Here is a 23064-nt window from a genome sequence, read left to right as displayed (position 1 = left end):
AGCATGCCGTGGCGAGGGCTGTGCCATGCGGGCCCCATCCCGCTCCTCAGGGGCTTTTCTCTTGCCTTGGGGTCTGTGTGGGACTGGTGCCATGGGGCTGGGGGACAGGTGCCGGCTGCGGCGCTGCCGCCCGAGGTCCACCTCTGCAGAGGGGGCAGGGACAAGCACAGCCACCCCGGGGGTCACCCCTGCTGCGGGAAGCCCCCGGGGGTGCCAGCTCCTGGCCTCTGCCTACCTTTGGGGAAGGCGCTGTGGAGGGGCCGGAGCCGGGTGTAGCGCTCCAGGTTGTAGTCCTTGAAGAGCACTGCCCAGAAGTCACGGACAGCGGCGACATCGCAGCCCAGGAGCCAGGTGAGCAGCGTGTGGAAGGCGCGGTGGGAGCCCTCCCGCTCCGTCTGGCTCAGCGTCTCCTGCCAATGCCACCACCAGCCGTGGGCACGCGTCCGGGTGCCAGCAGCTGGCCCCAGTCCCTGCAATGTGGCCGGGGCTGCGTTCGTCCACCCCGTGCCTCACCTTGAAGACGTGCTCGGGGATGACGTCGTGGTCGGCGAGGCCGTGCAGCAGCGGGAAGACGTCATCCACCGCCATGGCGATCTCGGTGCGGTGCAGCTTCAGCAGCTGCCGCAGGTCCCCATCACCGCCTGGCCCAGCCATGCCGAGGCGGCAGCGATGCGGCTGGGACGAGCGGCCAGCCCCGATGCTCCCCTTTAATACACCCCGGCTGCCAAAAGTGGGAAAGTCGTCAGGCTCCCACAGCGCCACTCATTTCTGTACAATGCGTAACCTGAGCTCGCACCCCTGGCCGTGCCAGCTCTCCCTGCAGCACTGCAGCTGGGCTTGCTCCCGCGCTGCCGGCCCCAGGGGTCGGGGTGAGGCAGATCTCCACCCGACCTGCTACCCGCTGCTGGGGGCAACAGGCACAATCCCACCCCGCCGACCACCCCAGGAGAGGGGAGTCAGCCAGGGTGCTGGCACAGGCAGCCCCCACTTCCTTCGTCCCTGCGGTCAGCCAGGCGTTGTCCCAAAATTTCTGGACTTTCCACAGCACCTGCTTCTCTCATCCAGAAACTTAGCCGCACATGGGAAGTAAAGCCCTGAAATCTAGGGAAAAAGAGACGTATTTGCTGTGGTTACACTACCTGCAAACCACCTTCTGCAGGCTCACAGCTGAAGCACAGTGGGCCCAGGGAAGCACTGACACCTAAAAAACTGCAGGTGCCTGTCTGGGTACAGTGACCAAGCAGCCGTGCTGCCACACAGCGTGACAGTGACGGGCAGTGCCCTGAGCACACCCGGGGATTACCCAGCCGCACACGCAGCTCTGTAATTGCCCATTAAGGGGAACTGGGCAATAAAGTGATTTCTCTAGAAATGCACAGCTGGAAAAAACTTGAGAGCCAATGGGGAATTGGCACTTCATGCATCTTGCATTTAAAAAAAAAAAAATGGGGTTGATATGTTCTAACATACCTGGTCACTCCATACCAGGAGCACAGGAAAGGGAAAGCTCCAAGGCTCCCCTCCCACTCCCCAAATGTTTGGGATTTCCCCAGGATTAGTTTCCAGCCCCTCTCCAGAGACCTGTCCCTGCTGCCAGTCAGCCCAGGCAACTCAGCTGCAGCGCCGGGGCTGTGCACCGCCCTCCCTGCACTGGGGCCATGCCTGACACGGTTTGTGCAGCAAAACCCAGCTCGGGTGGGACCAGGAATGGGCCCAATAAGGGAGACAACCTTGTGCAGAGAGCAAGGTGACGTGGGCAGGGACGTTCATCAAGTCCTGAAAGACTGGAGTGTGTATCTGCTTGATACAGAGCCGTGCCAGGAGACAATGGCTGCTGTCCAGAAACTCGGGAAGAATAACAAGACAACGCCCTCTGCAAGGGCAGGAAATGCCCTCATCCATTTCTGGTTAATGCACTAACATGTTTACACAAAGGAACTCTCTCCCCGAAGCTCCTCTCAGGATCTGGAGAGATTTTTCCCTTGGAGGCAGTGGGAGCAGTGGGATGGAGGCCAGGCAGACGCCGTGCCAGGTCCTTGTGTCCTACAGCAGGGTTCTGGAGTCCCCACCGGCCCCTTCCCAGCAGCATCCGCAGCCCCCAGGAGCTGGCTGAGCAGCCAGCTCTGCCGCAGCGGGGACACACCCGTGGCACCCAGGGGACACAACACGGGTATTAACTGGAACAGGAGGTTCATCCCCTGGCCGGGAGCTGCCGCAGCCTGGCAAGGCACCGAGCATCAACGCAGCCGTGACACAGTTTCAGGGCCTCCACCCTCCACCATGAAAACTGTTTTCCTCAATGTCCCACTCAACCTGCCAAGCCACTATCTGTCACTGCCACCCTTTGTTGTGTTCCAGCACCGCCAAGACAAGGCAGCTGTGCCCTCCCCATGCCCACACACCCGCACACCCACGGCTACAAACGGCCACTCCTTCGTGCACGGGTGCTGCCCAACGCCGCCAGGAGCCGTGTGCCCACAGTGCTGTGCTTGCTGGGCTTGATTGGGCTTGTTTTAAATTCCAACTTTGTGACTGCTTCTCTGCTTGGAAACACAGATAGATTGTTTTTCATGTCCAGCTAGCTCAGCAGTGCAATGATTTGCATTTTGGGTTGTTTTTGTGTGTTCCTTCCCCTTTCTGAGGTGCTGTGCAGGAGGCAGAGTAGGGGCTGCCAGGTGCTGTATGAAGAGGCACGTACTTGCTGGCAGATCAGAGGGGTATTTCTGTAATACCTTGCTTAGTGCAGACCTCAGCAGTGAAAAGGCTGAGAAAAGTCATCTCGTGCTTGCAGAGGGTGTAAAACCCTCCCTGGGGCTGGCACAAGCCCTGCCTGGCCCCGAGGACTGAAGGCTGGGGTGCAGGGGCACCTGGCCACACTCAGGTTTCAGGATGTCCTCTCGTTTGTATCGCTCCTGCAGAAATCAAAACAAAAGTTTCAAGGTCGGAGAACACAATTCGCACCATCCAGCTGCAATGGCTGGAAGTATTTTTCCACAGACGTCCAGTTAAATCAGCACCTCAGTATCCATCAGAAGCCCTTGTAACCCCTGGGATGCGCTCTGATTCCTTCTTCTTGTGAAAAGCTACTGAAGCAAAGGTGCTGTTAACAGCATTTTTTCCTCCCCCACTTCCCCTCCACCCTCCTGAGGCCCCTTAGGCCATCACCCTGTGTGTCTCTTGGACACTGCCTGCCCCCCACTTGTCTCTCACAACCCCCCGAACACGGCCCCGAGTCACAGGGAGGAGCAGGCACCAGGGGGAACTCATCCACAGGGCAGGATCACGGGACCACTGCCGGGAAGGAGAGCGTCTCCAACACTGCCTGCAGCCCACAGCCAGTCCGAGTGAAATGCCACCACCAGGCACATGAGTCTCAGCCCCCTCCCCTTACCTTCAGCGGCTCCAGGCTCCAGCATTTGTTGTAAAAAGGCTCCACGTGGGGCTCGGGTTCTCCTCCTCCTCTCTCTAGAAGCTTTCCTACTGCCGCCCCGCACAGTCCAGATGAAAGCGGATCCACCCACATGCTTTGTGGCTGCTCCTGCAAGAGCCTGGTAGGGAGAGCTGTGGTAGAGAAGATTAATTTTAGCTTCAGTTTCCTCTTTCCTCCTCCTTTAGAAAGAAGAAACAAAAGCCCAGAGGTATGTTATATTAATTTATTTGGGACACACCAAAAAAGGAAAGTCAACAACTGTTAACGTACAAAAGTACAGAATCTGGGACAAGATTTACTGTCCTGATTAAAAAGGCACCATGGTCCCAAAGAAGAGTAATCAGAATACATCATTATAGAAATCTCCCCCCTGTTGCAGCAGAAACAGAGCCAGGCTTTGGCTCTATCCACAGTCAAACCCAGTTAAAAAACAAATATGATTTAAATGCAATAAACACTGCTCAGCCTGTACACAATGTCATGAAAAGAATCACAGCCTAGAAGATGGTCATAATTATTAAACAGCAAACGATTAAGTATGTAACTGAGGAAGACAGCAGGCTTCTGACGTCTTCAGCTCAACTTTCTGCAAGACACATCAGTTAAACTGAAACCAGTAGGCTGAGTATGGGGCTTCTGAATGAAATGTAATTCCCTGTGGTATACAGGAAGTCAGATTCGACAACCTTAAATTCCCTGAATCCCTGAAAATCCTGAAGCGCTATACAGCTGTGTTCCATACTCAATTCAACCCTGTCGGATTTACTTTACATGCTAGCACTTATACTTCATCTATATTTTTAATACAAAGGGAGTTTTACAGCAGTTATTACAAAAACATCTATTTCTGCGAGGTCCGAGCTTGGCTATATTCCCTGCTGAAACAGAGCTGCTGGTGTAAAAGCCCAGTGAGAGGCTAGAGTCCAGCACCTCAGGGCTGGAAGGCAAATAGTTTAAACGTGACATCATTTGCATGGGGAAGCCAGTGAAACACGTCAGAGAGAGGAGGAGAGAGAGGGCTGCGATCTCTCAAGCAGAGGAGGCTGAAGGGTGTTGCAGAACGCGGGTTCGTGCAATGAAACCCGTAACGACACCAGCAGTGACGCGGAATGCACTGCGCTCACTGGATATTCTGCAGCCCCTTACCAAGAGGAACTTCTCAGAGACACAGGGTAAAGATCCTGGCAATTAATAAAGAGCGAGTTCACTGGGAAGCCGACTTATCACTCAGAGCTGGACAAATCCATCCCTAGGCAGAGGGACAGAGCAGATACACGCTGCAGCCTGACTACGCAGCAGGGCCAGGGCTGCTGCTGCTGCTGGGCTTTGCCTGGCTCCGCTGCATCTGACTTGGAACAGCAGCTACCTGGCGTTTCATTCCTCCTTTGGCATAGGACTTCAAAGCAGTCCAAGAACTGATTCATCAAAGTAACAGGAGCTGTCAAAATTATTTGTACATGCATTTATTGTTAAAGGAAGCAAAAGCTAAAGAATGAAACTGCACGAGTTAATGTCAGTAAAATGATATGCAGGACATCTAGGAAAGAAACGGGGAAAAGCTGAGATACTGGAGTGGGGAAATCAACGTTCACACTGAAAGGTAAATCTGAAAACCAGGCAAGTTTGAGCTCTTTCTACCAGAGTATTTCTGTGGACAAACCGAGACTTCACTTTGTGCTGTTAAATGTCATCTGGCAAGCTCTGGGAATCTCACCAGAGAGATCCCCAGCGCTGGGTTCTGTACAAAGTTCAACTCTCTCATCTTTAAAAACCAGTAAAGCAACCCTAACTGAGAAGGGCAGATACCCTTGTACTGCATGTATCTAAAATCACAGACACATCACTGCTGAGGATATATGTGGGCAAGAGGATGACACCTTTTTCAAGCAAACTCTTGGTGGAAAACTATCACTTCCACCCCACTGGTCTGCACGTACCTACAGGGGGAAGAAAAGCAAGCCCAGACTTCGGTGCCTTTTGCTGCAAATACCACAGCTACACACGGGGAAGGTTTTTTCTTCCCTACATCCTAAGACGACAGGACAGTGCAATGGTTTCTAAAACTTCCCATTTTAAGTTGAACGATGCAGTTTGCATCCTTCCCTCTATCTTCAGACCACTCCCCCTCCCTGGGAAGATAAGACTACACCAGTTCGTTTAGGATTCACACCTCTGATCCTAGATTAGGGACTTTGTATTAACTCATCCAATTAGAGGAAGGTCTACCCTGATCAAGGAAACATAGTTAAAATAGAGTCCAGAATAAAGTATCCAGAACCACCGCTGCTTTTACAGCCAAAGCACTCAAATGCCTCCCGATCCCTCTCTCCCTCCCTCCCCAAGCAGCAGAGCAATCCCTCCACAACATGACAAGACGCCTCTCTAGGACTGGGTAACACAACATGAAAACCAGCTTCCTTCCTCACAGAAACGCCAAATTCTGCTGAAAAGGGCTGAAGACCTCTCCCTCCCACGGGAAATGGGAGGAGCGAGGTCTCTTCAGCACATTCATTTTCTATTAGCAACAAGTCCGAGTTATTTCCCTGCAGTAAATCAGTCCTGTTAGGCCACCACTGGCTCAGAAATGGTGAGAGACTTCCAAAAACCCACCGACGTAGACAGGACCTTGGAAGAAGAGGCTCATGCACTACATAACCTTACATCATCCGCTCCGTTTGAGTCTTCGTGTCATTAGTCGCCGACTACTTATCCTTCCAAGTCCACGTGGTTTAGTCCTTGTGTCACTGTTGTTGTCGTCCCAGCACCCTTCCCCGGAGGCAGGATGTTCCTGAGCTCTGGCTGGGGATCTGCGACACTCACTTCCAATTGATTGTGGGATTTCAAACTTGCCTAACGTGTGTACTGCCACCTTGTACTCCAGCAGCTCTGCTTGCTGACCACAGCATACACTAGCAGTTTTCGACCTTGTCCACAGTCTCGTAGAACCCAGGCCTAACTCTCCTGATGCTCATCCGTATATGCTGGCACTCCAGGGGCATGGCATCGCTGGCAGGAGTCGCGGCACCGGTGGACCAGGCAGTGCAGCGGCGCTTCCTTCTGCCCCTCAGCGAGAAGGCAGGAGCCCCTCCGTTCTCTTCCTCAGCGAGATAGGATTCATCCACACTCCTGCCTTCATCCGATTGCTCATCGCTTTTATACGTCATTTCCTTCGATTTGTTTCCTTCCTTCTCCTCCCTGGCAAGCTTCCTGAAGTGCTCCAGACACTGTATCTTCTGCCTTCTTTCCATCATCTTCAGTTCCTGCTTGTCCGTGAAGTCTTCATAGTACATTTTCCTTTCGCTTCTTTGATCTTCAAGAAATTTCCATTCGATGCCAGTCATTTTTATTCCACTGTATTCCTCCAATTTATTTCTCAACTGCGCGTCTGTACAAAATATGTCAAAGAGCTTCTCCGAACTCTCGTTGAATTTGTCTGCTCTCTCCGTAAAAGCCTGGTTCTGTCTCTGCTTTCGGGTCTGATACAATCGGGTAAACTCCTCGTACATTTTGAGGATAAGTTTCTTTATATTTTGTGTGCCGATGGTGTGCAAGTTGCAAACCAACCAGTGCTCTTGCAGGTGCTCAGCAAGCAAGTAGGCTGCATCCTCCTTGGAGCGCTGGGCCTGGCCCGCTCTTTTGGGCTGCAGCAAGTACAGCATGTTCTGCACCACATCCTTCTTGGTCGGCAGTATTCCCTGCGTGAAGCCTGAAGACTCCACGTACTCAACAGCTCCCAGAGTCTTCCGTGCTTTCACCTCGCTGTCCAGTGCTTCCATCACTGCTCGCTTATCCCGCGGTTACGACATAACCTGAAAGACAATTTGAGAGGCGCTGCGTGAACGGGGGCATCTTCTCCCACACCGCCAGCGAGCGGAGGGCAAACCCCGCTCAGCACCGCCGGGCCGGGGCCTTCCCAAGGCGCTGCGGGGCCTACCCGCGGCCGGTCCCGCCACCCGCGGCCAGCGGCGCCCCGCGGGATCGCTGCGAGTCGCCGGGCGCCGGGCTCCGCTCGGGGCACACGCAGGGCCCGGCCCCAGGCCCCGCCGGGCGCTGCTCGGGGCCCGGGGCGCTGAGGGGGCTCCGGGGGAGGCCCGGCCCGGCCCGGCCCCGCCGCCACCGCCTCGCCCCCCGCGGCCCGGCCCCGGGCGCTGAGTCACGGCGCTGCGGGAGCGGGGCCGGGGCCCGGCCGTGGCCCGCTGAGGGGGCTGAGGGAGCCGGGCCCCGGCCTGCCCCCGGCCCGGCGCGGCCCCTCCCTCCCCGGGGCTCACCGCCATCTTGGAGGGGGCTCTGCCGAGCTTGCGCAGGAGGGCGCGGGGGGAACGGGCCGAGGTCGCCGCCGCCATCTTGGAGAGGGGCAGCGCCGCGAGCCGCTCCCGCCCCTTCTCCGCCCCGCCCCGCCCGGCCCCAGCGGGCACGCGCCGGAAGTGCGCAGCGCCCCCCGCCTGTTCCGCCCGCCTCGGGATTGGCCGGCGCGGGGAGGCGGGGAGGGAGCGGCGCGTGACTGTGAGCGCGCGCCTCGCGGCGCCCCGCGGGAGGGGGGGAAGGGGATGGGGGGGGGGGGGAAGGCGGGGGCCGCCTGCCGGGGACCAATGGGGAGGGGGGGATGCGGGGCGGGAAGGAGGGCGGGAGCTGATTGGTCGCCGCGCGGGTGGCGGCTGCGGGCGGCCAATGGGGGCGGGCGCCATTACTGTGGGCGAGGCCCTGAGGGGAGCCCTGAGGGGAGCCCTGAGAGGAGCCCTGAGGCGCCGCACCCAGCGCGGGGCCCCCACAGCTGCGCCCTCGTCCCCACAGCACCGGGAGCGATGGGTGCCGGGACGGAGCCGCCGGGCCCCGCGCCCAGCAGCGTGTACCTGGACTACAACGCCACCACCCCGCTGGCCCCCGAGGTGGCCCAGGCGCTGGGGGACGCTGCCTGCCAGGCCTGGGGGAACCCCAGCAGCACCCACCCCGCAGGTAAGGCCTGGGGCAGGGGCTGGGTGTGGGGGCTGTGGGAGCAGTGACAGCAGTGACGGAGCGGCTGGGCCTGGCCCTGCAGGTAGGAAGGCCAAGGAGCTCATCGCTGGCGCCCGGGAGAGCCTGGCGAGGATGGTGGGAGGCCGGCCGGAGGATGTCATCTTCACCTCAGGGGGCACGGAGGTGAGGGTGCTGCTGTGTGAGGAGGGTGGGGAGGAACGGCGCTGTGCTTTCTCCAGGCGTTCATTGTTCTCTCTGTGTTCCTCTCCCCAGGCTAACAACATGGTGATCCATACTGCTCTCAGGCACTTCCAAGAAAGCAAGGGGCAGGACGGGGCCACGCCGCACATCGTGACATCAAGTGTGGAGCATGACTCCATCCGTCTGCCGCTGGAGCATCTGGTGAAGGAGAGCCTGGCAGGTGAGCTGGGTGCTGGTACAGGGACAGCGAGAGGCAGGTTGTGCACATTTGGCCCCAGGCTCAGGTTTGCAGTATGGAAAGCAGGGGATTTGCCCTACTGGCAGTTTTGCTATGCTAAAGGTGAAAAGCAGACAAAGACAGGGACCTGCTTGCTCTGTGATGTTCCTCTTTTTCCCCCTCAAATGGCACTGATTCCTGAGATGTGCCCATGTTCCCACCAGCTGTATGTTTCACCTGGTTGGCATCTGATGCTGGTACCCTCTGGTTGTATGCCAGCTGCCCACGTAGCCCTCCTGCCCTTTCAGTAGTGTTTGGACAGCCCTGGACGCTGCTGCGCTGTCCAGCAAACCTGAGGGCTTGTTTCTTGACTTGCAGAAGCCACCTTTGTGCCTGTGTCCCCACGAAGTGGGCAGGCCGAGGTGGATGACGTCCTCGCTGCGGTGCGGCCGACCACCTGCTTGGTTTCCATCATGCTGGCCAATAACGAGACAGGGGTCATCATGGTGAGTCTGTGGGCAGCAAGCGGCACGGGATGCGGCCAGGAAGGTGTCCAAGAGACATGGTCACAGAAAGGTCCTTGATAAGGGGGAGCAGACGGTCCCTGTGATACAGACCTTTCTCCTTCCTGCCAGCCGGTCTCAAAGCTGAGCCAGCACATCCACGTCCTCAACCAGAAGAGGGTGGCTGAGGGGCTGCCCAGGATCCTGGTGCACACGGATGCGGCACAGATGATTGGCAAGGGGCGTGTGGACGTGCAGGAGCTGGGGGTGGACTACCTCACCATCGTGGGGCACAAGGTACAGCACTGCTTGCGTGGCCCAGTCGCCTTCACAGATATTCCTGCTGGGGGGACCTTGGGTGGCTCCCACAGCATGGCCAGAGCTGGGCAGCTGTAATGGGCTTTTGGGAGATCACTGCGGGGGTGCGAGTCCCCCAGGTGAGAGCTGGGGGACAGCTTCTGCCAGTCAGGGGCTTTGTTTGGAGAGGCTGCAGGAGGTGGCTGAGGCTTGGGGACAGCTCTGGGGTCGGGCAGGGTGCCCATCACGGGGCACCTGGCGCTGTGCCCACGTGGCTGGTGCAGCTCTCTTCCTCCCTGCAGTTCTACGGCCCGCGGATCGGCGCGCTGTACGTGCGTGGCCCTGGCACCACCACCCCGCTGCACCCCATGCTCTTCGGAGGGGGACAGGAGAGGAGTTTCCGGCCAGGGTAAGGTGCCCGGTCAGTGGCTGAACAGCCAGGGGTCACAGGCGGGGAGGGGCTGTGCCCTGAGGCTAGAGAACAGACTTCTAGTCCAGCAAAATGCTTCCCTTCCAGCACTGAGAACACCCCAATGATCGCTGGCCTTGGCAAGGTGAGTGGGTGATGGTGGTGGAGGAAAGGCTTCTCAGGGCTGCTGCCTGGCAGAGCCAGCATGGACGCATCCTGCTGCACTACTACACCTCTAGAAGTGACAAGCTCTGGGTGCGGGAGGGCAGGTGAACTGCAGGGGAAGGAGATAGGACTTCTGGTGCCAGTCCAAGGAGCTGCTTCCAAGTGTCGGCTGCAGGTTTTGCCCCGCAGTCTGCCTGGCAGCAGGGCAGGCACAGCTGGCACCGCTCTGCAAGCTGTCGGGATGGGACCTGGTGGGGGCAGCTGCTGGGCTGCACTGACGCTGGGAGGCTGGATGTGGAGGGAGGTGTCTGGGGATTGCTGAGGGAACCTCTCTGGGTCTCCTCAGGCTGCAGAGCTCGTGAGCAGGAACTGGGAGGCCTACGAGGCCCACATGCGGGATGTTCGGGACTACCTGGAGGCCAGGCTGGAGGTGAGCGGATCCAGTTCCTGTCCATCTCTCCCCTTCCGGGGACTTGTCCTGCAGGGTGCGGGGCCTTGAGGACACGCTGGGACAGAGCTGCTCGCTTCCCAGAGCTGTCTGCAGCCCTCTGGTCCTTCCAGGCATCCTTTGGGAAGCAGAGGCTCCACTTCAACAGCAAGTTCACGGGCTCCAAGCGACTCTGCAACACCTGCAACTTCTCCATTCTGGGCCCAGGCCTTCAAGGTAGCTCTGCTCCCACCTCCCCTGCGCACGCTTCCCGTGGGGTGCTGCGGGCCTGAGGCACGTGGGAGCTCGGCCACGGCTTGGGCACGGAGATGAGGCGGGCAGCGGCCCTCAGAAGGAGCCTGGGCACGGGGAGACCCGCGTGTGTGTGCTGCAGGGCGCAGGGTGCTGGCTCACTGCAAGACCCTCCTCGCCAGCGTTGGGGCTGCCTGCCACTCCGAGAAAGGGGATCGGTAAGCAGCCAGCTGGGCCAGTGCCTCTCCTCCCAGGAGAGAGGGAGGCAGGGAGAGGGGCCAGGGGGTGGCTGTGGGCAGCACTGCCTGGAGCAAAGCGAGTGCAGAGCTTTGCTGAGAGCAGCACAGGAGGTTGTTGCATAAAACACGGCTGGAACACGTGGCTGCTGCGGGAGGGACTTTGTTCCCCTGGGCTGTGGTGATCCAGCTGAGCCTGGAAGCACTCCTCAGCGTGTGGCACTGCCGGCAGTCTGCCTGTGTCTGTGTGCCTGGCTTGCCCAGCCAAGCCTATGTAGGGTCTCCAGAGGGCTCCTTTGGGTGTGTGTGGGACAGCAGGTGCTTTGGGGCTGGTTTAGAGCGGTGACACGTAGAGCTTGCAGTCCCTGGAAGTACTGGGGAGGTTCTCAGAGGGGAAGAGCCAGATCTGCCCCAGGGCAACGAGCTGGGTGCGAGCAGGTGCCTTTGGGAGGTAAGCAGGGCACTTCACTGTTTTGCCTCGAGTGCATCTGTCCAGACATGCTCCTTTCTACGGCTCTGTGAATCTCTCAAGCGATGTGTGCACTTCTTTGGCCTCCCAGTTAAACCCTCTCCCCCCTGCCTGTGTTTCAGGCCCTCGTCGATCCTGCTCAGCTGTGGGATCCCCTACGAGGTGGCGCAGAACGCCCTGCGGCTGAGCGTGGGGCGGGACACCACCCGTGCCGATGTGGACCTGGTTGTGCAGGACCTCGTGCAGGCTGTGGCACAGCTGGGCGAGGACGGAGCCTCGTAGCCCCCAGGACTGCCCAGCTGCCCCCCAGGTTCTCGGGGTGGGATTTTGCTCTGCTTTGTCCCTGGGAGCTGGCTGCAGGCAGGGCAGGGAGCAGGAGCTGCATGGTTGAGGTGGCCACCCCTTTTGTGGTGGCTGTGCAGGGGCGGGATGGTGATAAGCTGGCAGCAAGCCCCTGCCCACAGGATGTGCCCTTCCTGTCCTGTGGCTGCAGGCTGAGTCAGTTTGGACTCCAGCTCTGACAGGAATAGCTTTCTGCCCAACGCCCCAGCCAAACTGAGCCAGCCTGCAGTTTGGAATTGATGTGAGGGAAGCAGTTGGCTGGAGGGGGAAGCGAGATTCCTGCTTCATCAGCGACGTGCTCCTAGTCCTGCTTTAGCTGTCTGTCAGCTCCTGCTCGCAGAGATCGTGGCGGTGCTGGTTTGTCCCCACAGTGCATGCCCCTCAAGCAGAGAAGCTTGCTCAGATGCTGGGGGCTGTGCTGGGGAGGGGGCTCTGCTGCTTTGGGGCTGGGGCAGCTCACCAGGGGCCTGCTCGGGACTCCCCGCTGCGTGGTGTGCTCAGAGCACCTTGCTGTCCAGAACTCCTGGCTTGCCAACACATTGACACGTGCTCAAAAGGTGCTCCAAGCTTAGCTCCCTCCAGAGCATAACAGGCATGGAAGCTGCAGGGGTTGGAGCCTCCTGCCCTGGCTGTTTTCCCCAAAGGAAGGCAGCCCGCTGCCTTATGGCTCAGAGGAAGAAAGGCCATCTGGCCCCGGGCAACACGGGGACTTGGCAGCAGTGCAGCAAGAGGCCGGGCTGGGAATTGCGCTGCTGCTGCCAGAGCCCTGAGCTCCCAAAGGACGCTGTGGCTGGGAAGGGGGCAGGCATGGCTTTCCCAGCACAGCGTTGCGTTACCTGCTCCCCTTTCCTCCCCTCCTTGCAGCGGGCAGAGCCCCTGGTGCCAGCTCTACGTGCTCCAAAAGGAAACAGCAGTTGTGCCTGCCCTAAATGTGTGCCAGCACCGGAGGAAACGTGTCACCCCTGCGTGCCAAGGCACTTGTTGTGATCACTGCTGTAGGAGGACACGCGTGCCGCACACAGGAGGAGCACGGCAGCTGGGCTGCTCAATCTCGGGCAATCTGTTCTCCCTTGGTATTCATAGGAATAAAAGCAATTGCCACTGCTGTGGCTCTTTCCTAAGTGAAATGTACTTTCTGTGGTGTTTTGGGGGATGCAGGGCTGGCTGGGGTCCTTAGAGGGATGTTTTCTCCCCTCGGTAAATGCTCGTGGCTCAGACCAGAGGCACAGCCTGCTGAGTGGGGAGGCGCTGCCGCAGTGCCCCAAGGCCTGGGGGGCCCTGCTCACTCCCTGCTGCTTGAGCTGGGAAGCCCAGAGCAGCAGTGGTGACACACGGGGCTCTTTGTGGGCAGCACATTTCCAGAGGGCTGAGGTGCCTTGGGACTGCCTGGGACGTGTGGTAGGCACAAAGCCGCCACCTTCTCTACTGCTGGTTTCCTTCTGGGCCGGTCCTGTGGTGCCCTCTTGCAGCCCTGATGGGCAGATGAGCTCTGAACACCCAAGTTTCCCATTTTGGATGGCAACTACAAGGATATCCTCAGCCAAAATGCTTCTTAGGGCCATGCTTCAGCTCCAAGCTGCAGCTGGGCTCCCAGTGCAGGTGCCAGTCCAAGGCTCAGCACTGCGCCCCTGCCACAGAGTCTGGGGTTGGGGGCACAGAGGGGGCTCCTTACTTGTGCCCCTGCTGCCACACTGCTCGGGGGCATGTGAACTTGTCACAGCGTGCCTGCCACCTGCTGCAGGTGCTTCCCAGATATCCTCCACACATGGAACAGCATGGGTGACTGGTGACACCTCCTGGTGGGGGGGGGCCTTGCACCCCTTCCTCTCCGGTGGTTTTGGGAGCCTGGAGCCCCTGGGCCACTGAGTGCAATGGCTTGGGGTTTGCAGCTGACAGAACAGCGGGAGGTGTCATCTTTGCTACTCTGCAGGTGGTCAGAATCAATGGGCTTGTGATGCTCTCTGTTATCATGAACTGTTATATCTGTTAACCCTTATCAACAAGGAGTCTTGTTGATATCTTATCTCCCTGTTCAGAGACACATATTTAATCTATTCCAACCGTTGCTGTGGTTTTCCAGCTCAAATACCCTAAGAGAGCAATTCCCGGCAAGCAGCACTGAAAGCCCCAGCCTCCTCCTGTGCCTGGTGGGCAGGGGGTGCAGAACAAACCCGTTGCGTGCTCAGATCCTCCTGCTGTGTCGTGTCACAGGAGGATGAGAAGCTGAGAGCCAACGCGCTGCTGCCCAACCTCACGCTGTTAGTGAAGCTCACAACAGAACCACAGAATCACAGAATTTCTAGGTTGGAAAAGACCTCAAGATCATCGAGTCCAACCTCTGACCTAACGCTAACAGTCCCCACTAAACCACATCCCTAAGCTCTACATCTAAACGTCTTTTAAAGACCTCCAGGGATGATGACTCCACCACCTCCCTGGGCAGCCTGTTCCAGTGTCTAACAACCCTTTCAGTAAAGAAATTCTTCCTAACATCTAACCTAAAACTCCCCTGGCATAACTTTAGCCCATTCCCCCTCGTCCTGTCACCAGGCATGTGGGAGAACAGGCCAACCCCCACCTCTCTACAGCCTCCTTTAAGGTACCTGTAGAGAGCAATAAGGTCACCCCTGAGCCTCCTTTTCTCCAGGCTGAACAAGCCCAGCTCCCTCAGCCGCTCCTCGTAGGACTTGTTCTCCAGGCCCCTCACTGGCTTCGTGGCCTTTCTCTGGACCCGCTCAAGCACCTCGATGTCCTTCTTGTAGCGAGGGGCCCAAAACTGAACACAGTACTCGAGGTGCAGCCTCACCAGAGCCGAGTACAGGGGGACGATCACCTCCCTAGCCCTGCTGGCCACACTGCTTCTGATACAAGCCAGGATGCCGTTGGCCTTCTTGGCCACCTGAGCACGCTGCTGGCTCATATTCAACAGAGCAGGAAAGGTAGGCAGGGGGATTCATGCAACTGCTGCGTCGCAGTTAGTGGCAGAAAGCACAACTGTGGCCATGTCCTTAGACACTGGTCTTGCTGTTTCCTAGCCATACGCTAGCACAACCAGGAAGCAAATTTGGAACCATAAATCAGATTGATGAGTTGAATGGGTTTTGTAACTGAATTGTTAAGATCCAATCACACTGACTTCAAAAAACAGTGGAAGAGGACTAGGACTTTGGTGTTTCCTTAGGCTGGGAAATTAATTTAGGGCTGACTGTCCTGGGAATGGCTGAACAGTCACTAGATGCCGGTCAGGCTGTTCCTTGTTAACACCACTGTTCGCACCTCAGTCTCAAATGCAAATCTTGTTTTTCCCCTTGTGTAATAGTTGAAACATCTTTTGGGAGAAGTGGTTCCAAAGAAAGAACATTGCGCTGCTCCAGGGGCAGCTTTTTTGTTATCAGAGATCTTCCAGTTCTTGGAGACCTCTTTCACAGCTGGGGACAGGTGGAGATCCAGTTTTGGGGGCTGCTTTTTCCCCCACGCAAGGGGTGGGGGAAAGAAAACCCTAGAAGTCTGGGCTTCCTGTGTCAACTGAGAGAGAAGTTTAACCACAGAGCACGAAATGCTTTACTGATGTATTCTTTTGTTTATACACACACAGGAAACACAAGTACCCATCACAGAAACATTACCATTTCTTCATTTAGAACATTACAGCCAAAGTGGAAGGAGTGTTACAGAGGACACAAACGCTCTGCTTGACCATTTTAATGTTTTTACCATTCATTTCCTACTACCCCAGCACACGGGACTGGCAGTCACCAGTGAATCCCTCTGTCTCCGTATTGCTTTATCCCAGGAAGGCGAGGAGGAAAATGCCTACGGCTCGGCCTGCACTTTGGCAGGCCATCTGTACTTCCACTCACGCACCCTATGTGCTGCAGACAAAAATCCTTTTCTCATACGACATAAAAATGTCAGTGGTTGTACACACTAGAACAAGTTCACCTGTCACAGAAATCTGAAATTACCTATGTTGCTACATCAGCTGTGAAGTTAAACAGTAAGGAGTGGAGCTGACCAGTACATGAGAACACAACAGAGTTGGAATACGTCACTTTCATGTGGTCACGCAACCAGGACTGGACAACAAAACTGCGCTTCATTTAATGGAAGAATCCACAATCTCCTGATAATCCTGTCTTCCTAAATTCTTCCAGGACAGTTTATAACACGCGAGAAAAAAAACACTAACCAAAATAACTGCTCCCCCAATGAGATCGTAAGTACCTGGGAAGATGCGCAGCACGATGAGCTGCAGGACCATGGCGATGACTATCTCCAGGTGCTGTACGGTGCTGACCAAAGCGGGATGGAACTTGCTCAGGGCGTAGTAGACGCCCAGGAAGGCTGCCGTGGAGCAGAGGCAGATGGCAAGGAGATAGCTCCAGGTTTCTCCATCCAGCGGGACGATTGGCTCCTGAAGCACGAACATGGTGGATGCTCCCCACACGGTTCCCGTCCAACTGAAGGTGAACAGTGCTGTCCACATGCTGATGTTGTCTTTGATTGACCTGTAGACTATCATGGAGAGAGCAGTGGTCAAGCCCGCCATAACGGTCATGGTGTAGCCAAAAGCTTCCTTCCAGGTGCTCAGCAAAGAGTTTTCTTCCTTGACGATGTTGGGGATCATGACAAGACAGACACCAAACACGCTGCCGACGACAGTAATTATGTCTACGTAAGCCATTCCTTCATCTACCAGTAAAAAAGCCAAAATGGCACTGAACACTGTAGTGGTAGCCCTCCACATGATGGTCCCATTACTGGGGGGAACTATGGAGAAGGAAGTGTAAGCACAGGTAATAGAGATAACGTTGCAGACCCCGTAGAAGAAGAGCCGGAGTCTGTACCCTTTGGGGCCAAAGGGCGGCTCATGGTAATAACACACAGCGGTAAGGGACAGCACCTGTAGGACCGAGCGGATAAAAATCAGCTCTAGGGATGGCACTTTGGAACGATCGGAAATTAATCTCGTAATTAGAGCCACACATCCATGAGCCACGGCAGATCCAAAAAGGACTATCCACATTTTCCTTGACTGCAGTATATTTCCTTCGGGAAAGTTCTGGAAATGCCCCATCTCACTGGCTTTTGGTAGTTGTGCTGGCTGGAGCTGGGTGTCTATCGTACCAAAAAAGGTCCTTCCTCTCTTTTTCCCATCGCTCAATAGTCTTTTTTTAGGGTTATCCTCCATAAATACACCAGTATCTTCATTACCATCCTCATATCCCTCTTCTCCTGGCTGGGGATAATGAGAAGTATATTTTACCGTTACCGTGTTGGGATGAATTTTCACTCGCTTTTTGACTGGGTATTTTGGGGAAGATGTATCCATTTCCTCGAAGAAATGTCCTAGTCTTGAGGAAAAAAATGGGGATGCACTGTTATCTTTTTAGGTAATGGACAGGGAGAGACTCATTAGTATGCAAATGCTGCTAGTGTTTACAAGCTATTTTTATGAACCAAGTCCAAGTACTAGTACATTGGTTTTGGTTTTGCTTTAATTTTCCAGTCTGCTACTGCTAAATACCTTTGATAGTCAGGCCATTTGGATCTCCTTAAAAGCCAAATACAGAACTTCACTTTAGTCACTAATTTCTGAAAATAACGTACATTCTCATTATGTTAGGGTGCATAATGTTCTAGTATATTCATATTCTATGAGGAAGTTCTCTTGCTAAAGCTTTTTGCATGGTAAATACCCTGTAATTATGAATTATATGTATTGTTAATTGCTTGCTAATGTTACAAGATTATGGAAGAAGTTTGGCAGGAGGAGACGGCATCCTTGTTTGTAAACTGACAGAGAACACTGCAGGGAAACTGGGAGGATCCCTGAGAATGTCAGCGTAGTACCTGAACAAACAACAAATTTTGTAACAATACTTTCACGGTGTTACAAGCTCTTTCTTCTTTTCACATCTTATTTCCAGTGATTGATTTTGCAACAGATTTGTTTTGCAAGTCTGAATCAATATTTAGTTATTTATTTCACATAGAGAAAATTTGGAAGGGCTGATCCAGATGACTAACCAGGCCTCCCGCTGGCTGCCAAGGGACAGGTGGGTTTACAGACACCCCCGCAGCAAGACCGCCCCTCCACCTCCTGCTGAAGGTCCACTTCACACCACACAGCAGCGTGAGCTCTCCCCTCAGTGCCTCTGTTGGTGCACCCTGTGACACACAGCAATGCACACAGCGCCGCTTGTGTCACCGTGGTGGCATCAGCCTCCTGAGGCGAGCAAACAGTCCCTTCATGGCACCTGGTCATCAGCACAAGCACTTCTTTGGCTTTGCTGTTGCAGACACGTGCAGGGGGCTCACAGGGAGCCCCCCTGTGGCCCGAACCCCCTGCAGCTCTCCCCCGAGTGTGCCATCGCTGTCCCCAGGCCCAGGATGACAGCACGGCATTGGTTTATCACAGGCACAGGGATGCCACCAAGATTACTTGGTTGTGCATGGTGCCCTCCACCACCAGCCCTTCCAAATGAAGCGGCAGCAAGGAAAATGTAATCTGCCTTCTACGAACACCACTGTGTCCCAGCAAATAAATATAATTACCTGCTCTTGAGAGGTTCAATTCCAAGCCCGAAGGGGAAAACACCTTTCTGTCATCTACATCTTTGTCCGGATGTCTAAACAGAAACAGCAGATGCTCTGATACCAAACAGAACGGGTTACAATGACCTTAGCACAGCAAGTAATACTCAAGGTAGGCACAAAATGTTTTGATTGTTGTTCAAAGTTGAAAATCTGAGACACACGCTACCATGCCTAAGAGGCTGTGCTCCTGGGGAACTGGCAACCCCAGTACATCATTTCGGAAAAGATAAAAAGAAAGAAAAGAGCAAGCAGTCTGTGCGACCTTGCTAAAGCCACTCCAACCATCTCTCAGAATTACTGACTGAACTAACCTAAAGAATGAATGGTGGTTTGTGAGTGTGAGGCTCCTGCAGTTTAATAGCAAGAAAATGTGATCATCCCATGCCCACCATCCTGCCTCACTGCCTTTGCAGAGGCAAGGATGCCCTGGAGGACCCATCCTCCTGACCCAGCCACCAGTCCAGCCCAGCGCTGCTGGTCACGGCGGTTTGGTCTCTCGTGCCTGCAGGGGACAGGTGTGGAGAGCACTGCAGTCCCTGTGCACAGGGCAACTGCACCAAGACAAGGCAGGCCCCGAAGGTGCAGGGCTACAAGGGAGCGAACAATCGGGCTGTGGACAATCAGGCTGGATGCACGGCAGCACATCCTCAGGGAGACTCAGGGGCGGAGCCACAGAGCAAAAGGCAATGTCAGAGCAGGTGCCAGAGCTCTTCACTGAAACGCTTCTGTCGGGGCCAGGCCTTGGCATTTTCTCCAGCCGTAATCTGCCTCAGCCAAAGCACTGCCTGCCCCTAGCTGAGGAAAATAATTTACATAAGAATGGGACAGGCTTCCTCTCTCCTCAGGGACTGAGGGTTATTAACCCCTTGCTATATCCCAGCTAAGCTGTCGCCTACTTCTTAGAGGTGGAGTGAGTGAATCTGGTAGGGACTGCGAGGAACTGGAGAGGGGCAGGCCCCAGTCCCAGTGCTGGAGCAGGCGGCAGGGCCAGGCTGGACTTGCACAAGTAAGCGAGGTATCCTGGGGCACCACCTTACTCTTGCTTTGGCAGGCTACACTCCTGGCCTTGCAACACCTCGCCAAAGCAGAGGTCAGTACATGTTAAAGGGGTCTGAGGGCAAGAAACACCTCTGGCTACTCAGGAAGCCTTCTGCAAGCACTCCTGTTTACATTTCTGCTGCCAACCCTATTTAAGCACAGCTCAGCTGACAAAATAAACTGTACGACTAAATGCTGGAGGGCTCCAGAGTTTCCATTCACACACAGTGTATATACGGCAAGAAACCTGAGAAGAAACAGCTGAAATGCCAAGGAGAGAAATAAAAAAAAAACAACAACAACAAAAAAAAAACTTAAGCCGGTAACGTAAGCCAGTCTTAACATCTACTACTTTTTTTTTTTTTTTTTCCCTTAAGGCAAGTTGTTAATTTCAGATTCTTTTAACAGGCAAATGCAAAATGAACTGAATGAGGCCAGGAAGGCAGTGCCCCTCACATCACAGCTTTTCCTACCTACCATTTCCATTGTGTTTTAAATTCACAATTCTGCCTTGCCCTCCTCCCCACATCTTAAAATTAAGACCTTCTTGATCTCCACAGTGTATGGATCAGGGACAAAGCATGAGGAAAATAATACAAATGGTGCACAACTGGCATTATTATCAGAGCGGCAGTGAATCCAGCCTGTACAACCTCAGTCATCTCATTAAGAAACAGATGAGTACATGCTGCAACTATTGGCTCATGGAAAAAAAAAAAAAAGGAAAAAATAAAAAAATAAAAATAAAAAAAGATTTCTTACCATGAGCATATCATGCTTTCTTTCTTGTCTCCTGAGGTTAGATTACATTTTCTTCCAACAAATAATGAAAAAGGGAGTAGAAAAGAGACAACATGCATTTGCAAATTTAGTACTGGACCTGTGTAATGTATTCAGGGATCTCTCTGGAGGAAAACAATAGATCATGAGCACATAACTCAAAATGGCTGTCCTATACAGACCCAGTATTTTCTTCAGCACCGTGAACACTAACAGTTGGAAGGTCTGGGGACCCGAAAGGCAAACAGATGAGGCATGAGAAAGGCAGGAAATGAGAAGTAACAAAAAATAGCAGGAGTGCTTAAATCGAAATTTAATTTTGTCCACTAAGCAGTCAATATATGACAAGTGTCATGTCATCTCTCACACAGGACATTTGTTCGTACTCTTTGATGATCTTGCTTCTCTTAACCATCAAGAATTTCAGTTTGGTGCATAACCCAAATCCATGTTTGTCAATCCTCAGCACAAACGTAAAACAAATGGAAGGTAGCACAGCCTGTGCAGAAAACTTGCTGCTTCTCCTTCTGTTGATTCCTTTTGTGGAGATCACAGGAAGGCTTTTTGGTTTGTTTGTTTGTTTCCCTTTGTATCTGGAAACTTAAGATGGTTTATTTGTATGTTCTCTGAAAAAAACAATTTGATTTCAAATCCAATTTAATAGAGTGCCAACAATTAAGTACTATGTCAAATTCTCATGTCATATAACAAAACAAACACTCTTAATTCAAACGACAACTTGAGGCGCCCATTTGAATTGGCAGCTCTTGGACATTGCCGGCTGTCAAAATGCGAACTGGTTTCCCATGGGTGAACACCTGATCACAAGGGATTCAGTAAACACTACAGATCACTAATACAACACACTCCACGAGTTCTTTAAATAAAAAGGCAACCTGCTGCAGCCCCCAAAGCCCTGCACAGGGGTGGGCACCTGCAGAGCCACACGGCCGTGCGCTGCTCCCCTGCCCAGGGCTGGGAGGCTGGGCTCGCTTCTTGCCCTGCCTGAAGGAATTAAGCCTTCGAGGTCTGTCTGGTGGTCATAACCAATATTTTCCAATAAACGCAGCAAAACAGTCTCGAGTTCTGCTGGATCTGGCCAAATTCAGCCAGCCACCTGCAAAGCCGTCACGAAGGGCTCGCAGGCAGGGCAATTGCCGTGCCCCCCGGAGTCAGGAACAAGCAGCCAGCCCTCCCCACGCCCTGAGGTGTGGGCCCGGCAGGTTGTTCCTCTGCCGCTTCTGGGGGAAAAACAAAACAAAACAAAACAGAACTGAATTCTGACAGACTCAGACCGCGATCGTCGCGACTGTCGGCGGGCCGCAGGCGGTGCCTGTCAGGGGCTGGCAGCCGCCCCCGTCAGCGCCCCGCAGGACGCCCCCGTCACCCCGGCGGCTCCGTTACCTGCCTCACCTCGCGCCTCCTCCGCAACGCTTCCCTCCTGCCCACCGCCCGCCGGCGTCCTCCCGAGCTGGCTCCTTCCCGTTCCTCCCCGGGAGCAGCGGCACCGCCCGGCCCCGTGGCCCCGAGCCGCCCTCAGCCCGCTGCCGCCTCCCGACGGCCCTGCCGGGCGCCCTCAGGGACAGCGGGAGGCCGAGGCGCCGTGAGGCAGGGCCGGGGCCATGCCTGCGGCACCGCCGAGCGGCGTGACGGGGGCACAGCACCCGCACGGCTGCGGCCGCGGCCCGGCGGCGCCAGGCGGGGTGAGGGAGCGCGGTTGTGTGCAGCGGGACGGAGTGGCGAGCGGGCTGTGTGTGACAGGGGCACTGCGGGGAGCCTGTGGTGCTTATGCACGGCGGCGAGCACCGCGCACGGGGCGCGGACCGAGCCCGCAGCGCCCAACGCGGGGCTCGGTGAGGGAGCCCCGGCTGTCAGGGGGCCCCCGCCCCGCACCGCCCCCCCTCAGGTCCCGCCCACCGCCGTCGCCATGGCGACGCCTCCTCCCCCCCCCCCCCTTCCCTCCCCTCCCTCCCTCCCGCCCGCACGCGCGGCGCACGCGCGGCGTTTGCGCGCGAAAGACGTTTGCGGCGCCGCGTGCCCGCCCCGGCCGCGCCCCCCCCGGCGGGCGGGAGGCAGTGGATGGAGGGGGGGGGAAGCGCGGGGGGCAGCGGCGGCGGCGGGCGGGCGCCAGGGGGCGCCGGGGCTCCGGGCTCGGCGGCGGCTGCGCCATTGGCGGTCGGAAATGCCGCCAGATGGCGGTTTAGGATTGCGGCTCCGCTGAGCGCGGCCCCCGCCGGCGCCGCCGCCGCCGCCGCCCCGGCCCCGGCCCGCACCCGCCCGGCCCCGGCCGGCTCCGGCGCTCCGCGGGGCTCCCGGGGGCGCCGCCCGAGCGCGGCGCGGCCGCGGGCCGAGGTGAGCGGGGCGCGGGGCGGGCGGGCGTCCGCGGCGCCGATCCAAGATGGAGGCGCGAGGGGCGGGGGCAGCGGGCCGGGGCCGCTCGCTCGCTCGCTCGGTCTCCGCGGCGGCCGGGCCGGGAGCGGGCGCTGCCCGTGCGAGGAGAGAGGCGAAGGGGAGGGGAGGGGAGGGAGGCGGCGCGGGGCGGGGCGGCTCCTGCCGGAGCGGCGGGTCCCCCGGGCGCGGCGCTCTTCGCCGCCATCTCATTGTCCCCGCCGGGGCCGCCGGGGGCGCGGGGCCGGGCTCGGCGGCCTTCCCCCCCCCCCCCCCCCCCCCCTACCGTTACGCCTCCCCCCCCCCCCCCTCCCCGCCGCCACCGCCCGGGCCTGGGCGCCGCGCCCCGGGGCTGCG

The 23064-nt window shown here is 56.3% G+C and overlaps 4 protein-coding genes across 15 annotated transcripts in view; 2 read left to right on the top strand and 2 right to left on the bottom strand.

Annotated features, from left to right (window-relative positions):
* Window positions 1–3639: 3639 nt before the first annotated feature.
* On the bottom strand, window positions 3640–7858 carry LOC101804575 (uncharacterized). 2 transcript variants are annotated; one of them, XM_027464097.3, is made up of 2 exons: window positions 7699–7858; window positions 3640–7239 (listed from the first exon to the last, which is right to left on the bottom strand). In XM_027464097.3, exon 2 carries the CDS (start codon window positions 7204–7206, stop codon window positions 6340–6342), a length of 867 nt encoding a protein of 288 aa, XP_027319898.1. In that variant the 5' UTR covers window positions 7207–7239; window positions 7699–7858; the 3' UTR covers window positions 3640–6339. The 2 variants fall into 2 exon arrangements, with proteins under 2 accessions (XP_027319898.1, XP_027319899.1); XM_027464098.3 differs by lacking the exon at window positions 7699–7858 and adding an exon at window positions 7365–7679.
* Window positions 7819–13028, top strand: SCLY (selenocysteine lyase). The gene is made up of 13 exons (XM_038183542.2): window positions 7819–7933; window positions 8222–8383; window positions 8466–8566; window positions 8657–8804; window positions 9180–9307; window positions 9437–9601; window positions 9904–10010; window positions 10119–10155; window positions 10522–10605; window positions 10737–10839; window positions 10997–11072; window positions 11682–11869; window positions 12766–13028. The coding sequence occupies exons 2-12, from the start codon at window positions 8233–8235 to the stop codon at window positions 11839–11841; spliced, it is 1260 nt and encodes a 419-aa protein (XP_038039470.2). The 5' UTR covers window positions 7819–7933; window positions 8222–8232; the 3' UTR covers window positions 11842–11869; window positions 12766–13028.
* Window positions 13029–15438: 2410 nt separating this feature from the next.
* Window positions 15439–21875, bottom strand: SLC35G2 (solute carrier family 35 member G2). 11 transcript variants are annotated; one of them, XM_038183788.2, is made up of 4 exons: window positions 21724–21875; window positions 20302–21560; window positions 18460–18555; window positions 15439–17255 (listed from the first exon to the last, which is right to left on the bottom strand). In XM_038183788.2, the coding sequence occupies exon 4, from the start codon at window positions 17231–17233 to the stop codon at window positions 15998–16000; it is 1236 nt and encodes a 411-aa protein (XP_038039716.1). In that variant the 5' UTR covers window positions 17234–17255; window positions 18460–18555; window positions 20302–21560; window positions 21724–21875; the 3' UTR covers window positions 15439–15997. The 11 variants fall into 11 exon arrangements, with proteins under 11 accessions (XP_038039716.1, XP_038039718.1, XP_027320192.1 ...); XM_038183790.2 differs by having other exon boundaries at window positions 20302–20945; XM_027464391.3 differs by having other exon boundaries at window positions 18460–18533; window positions 20302–20352.
* A 612-nt stretch (window positions 21876–22487) lies between these two features.
* Window positions 22488–23064, top strand: part of STAG1 (STAG1 cohesin complex component) — a 181271-nt gene continuing 180694 nt past the window's right edge. Inside the window, exon 1 of the mRNA XM_072042766.1 lies at window positions 22488–22671. The gene's annotated coding sequence lies outside the window, so the exon portion shown is untranslated. The remainder of the gene's footprint in view (window positions 22672–23064) is intronic.

This window comes from Anas platyrhynchos, chromosome 9 (genome assembly GCF_047663525.1).
Source record: "Anas platyrhynchos isolate ZD024472 breed Pekin duck chromosome 9, IASCAAS_PekinDuck_T2T, whole genome shotgun sequence".
Lineage (NCBI taxonomy): Eukaryota > Metazoa > Chordata > Aves > Anseriformes > Anatidae > Anas > Anas platyrhynchos.
This window is presented reverse-complemented; position numbering and strand designations above follow the sequence as displayed.

Coding starts and splice junctions, on each gene's coding strand:
- SCLY (XM_038183542.2), top strand. CDS start 8,233: ATGGGTGCCGGGACGGAGCCGCCGGGCCCCGCGCCCAGCAGCGTGTAC. Junction 8,567..8,656: donor TCACCTCAGGGGGCACGGAG/GTGAGGGTGCTG, acceptor TCCTCTCCCCAG/GCTAACAACATGGTGATCCA. Junction 10,606..10,736: donor ACCTGGAGGCCAGGCTGGAG/GTGAGCGGATCC, acceptor TGGTCCTTCCAG/GCATCCTTTGGGAAGCAGAG.
- SLC35G2 (XM_038183788.2), bottom strand. CDS start 17,233: ATGGATACATCTTCCCCAAAATACCCAGTCAAAAAGCGAGTGAAAATT.
- LOC101804575 (XM_027464097.3), bottom strand. CDS start 7,206: ATGGAAGCACTGGACAGCGAGGTGAAAGCACGGAAGACTCTGGGAGCT.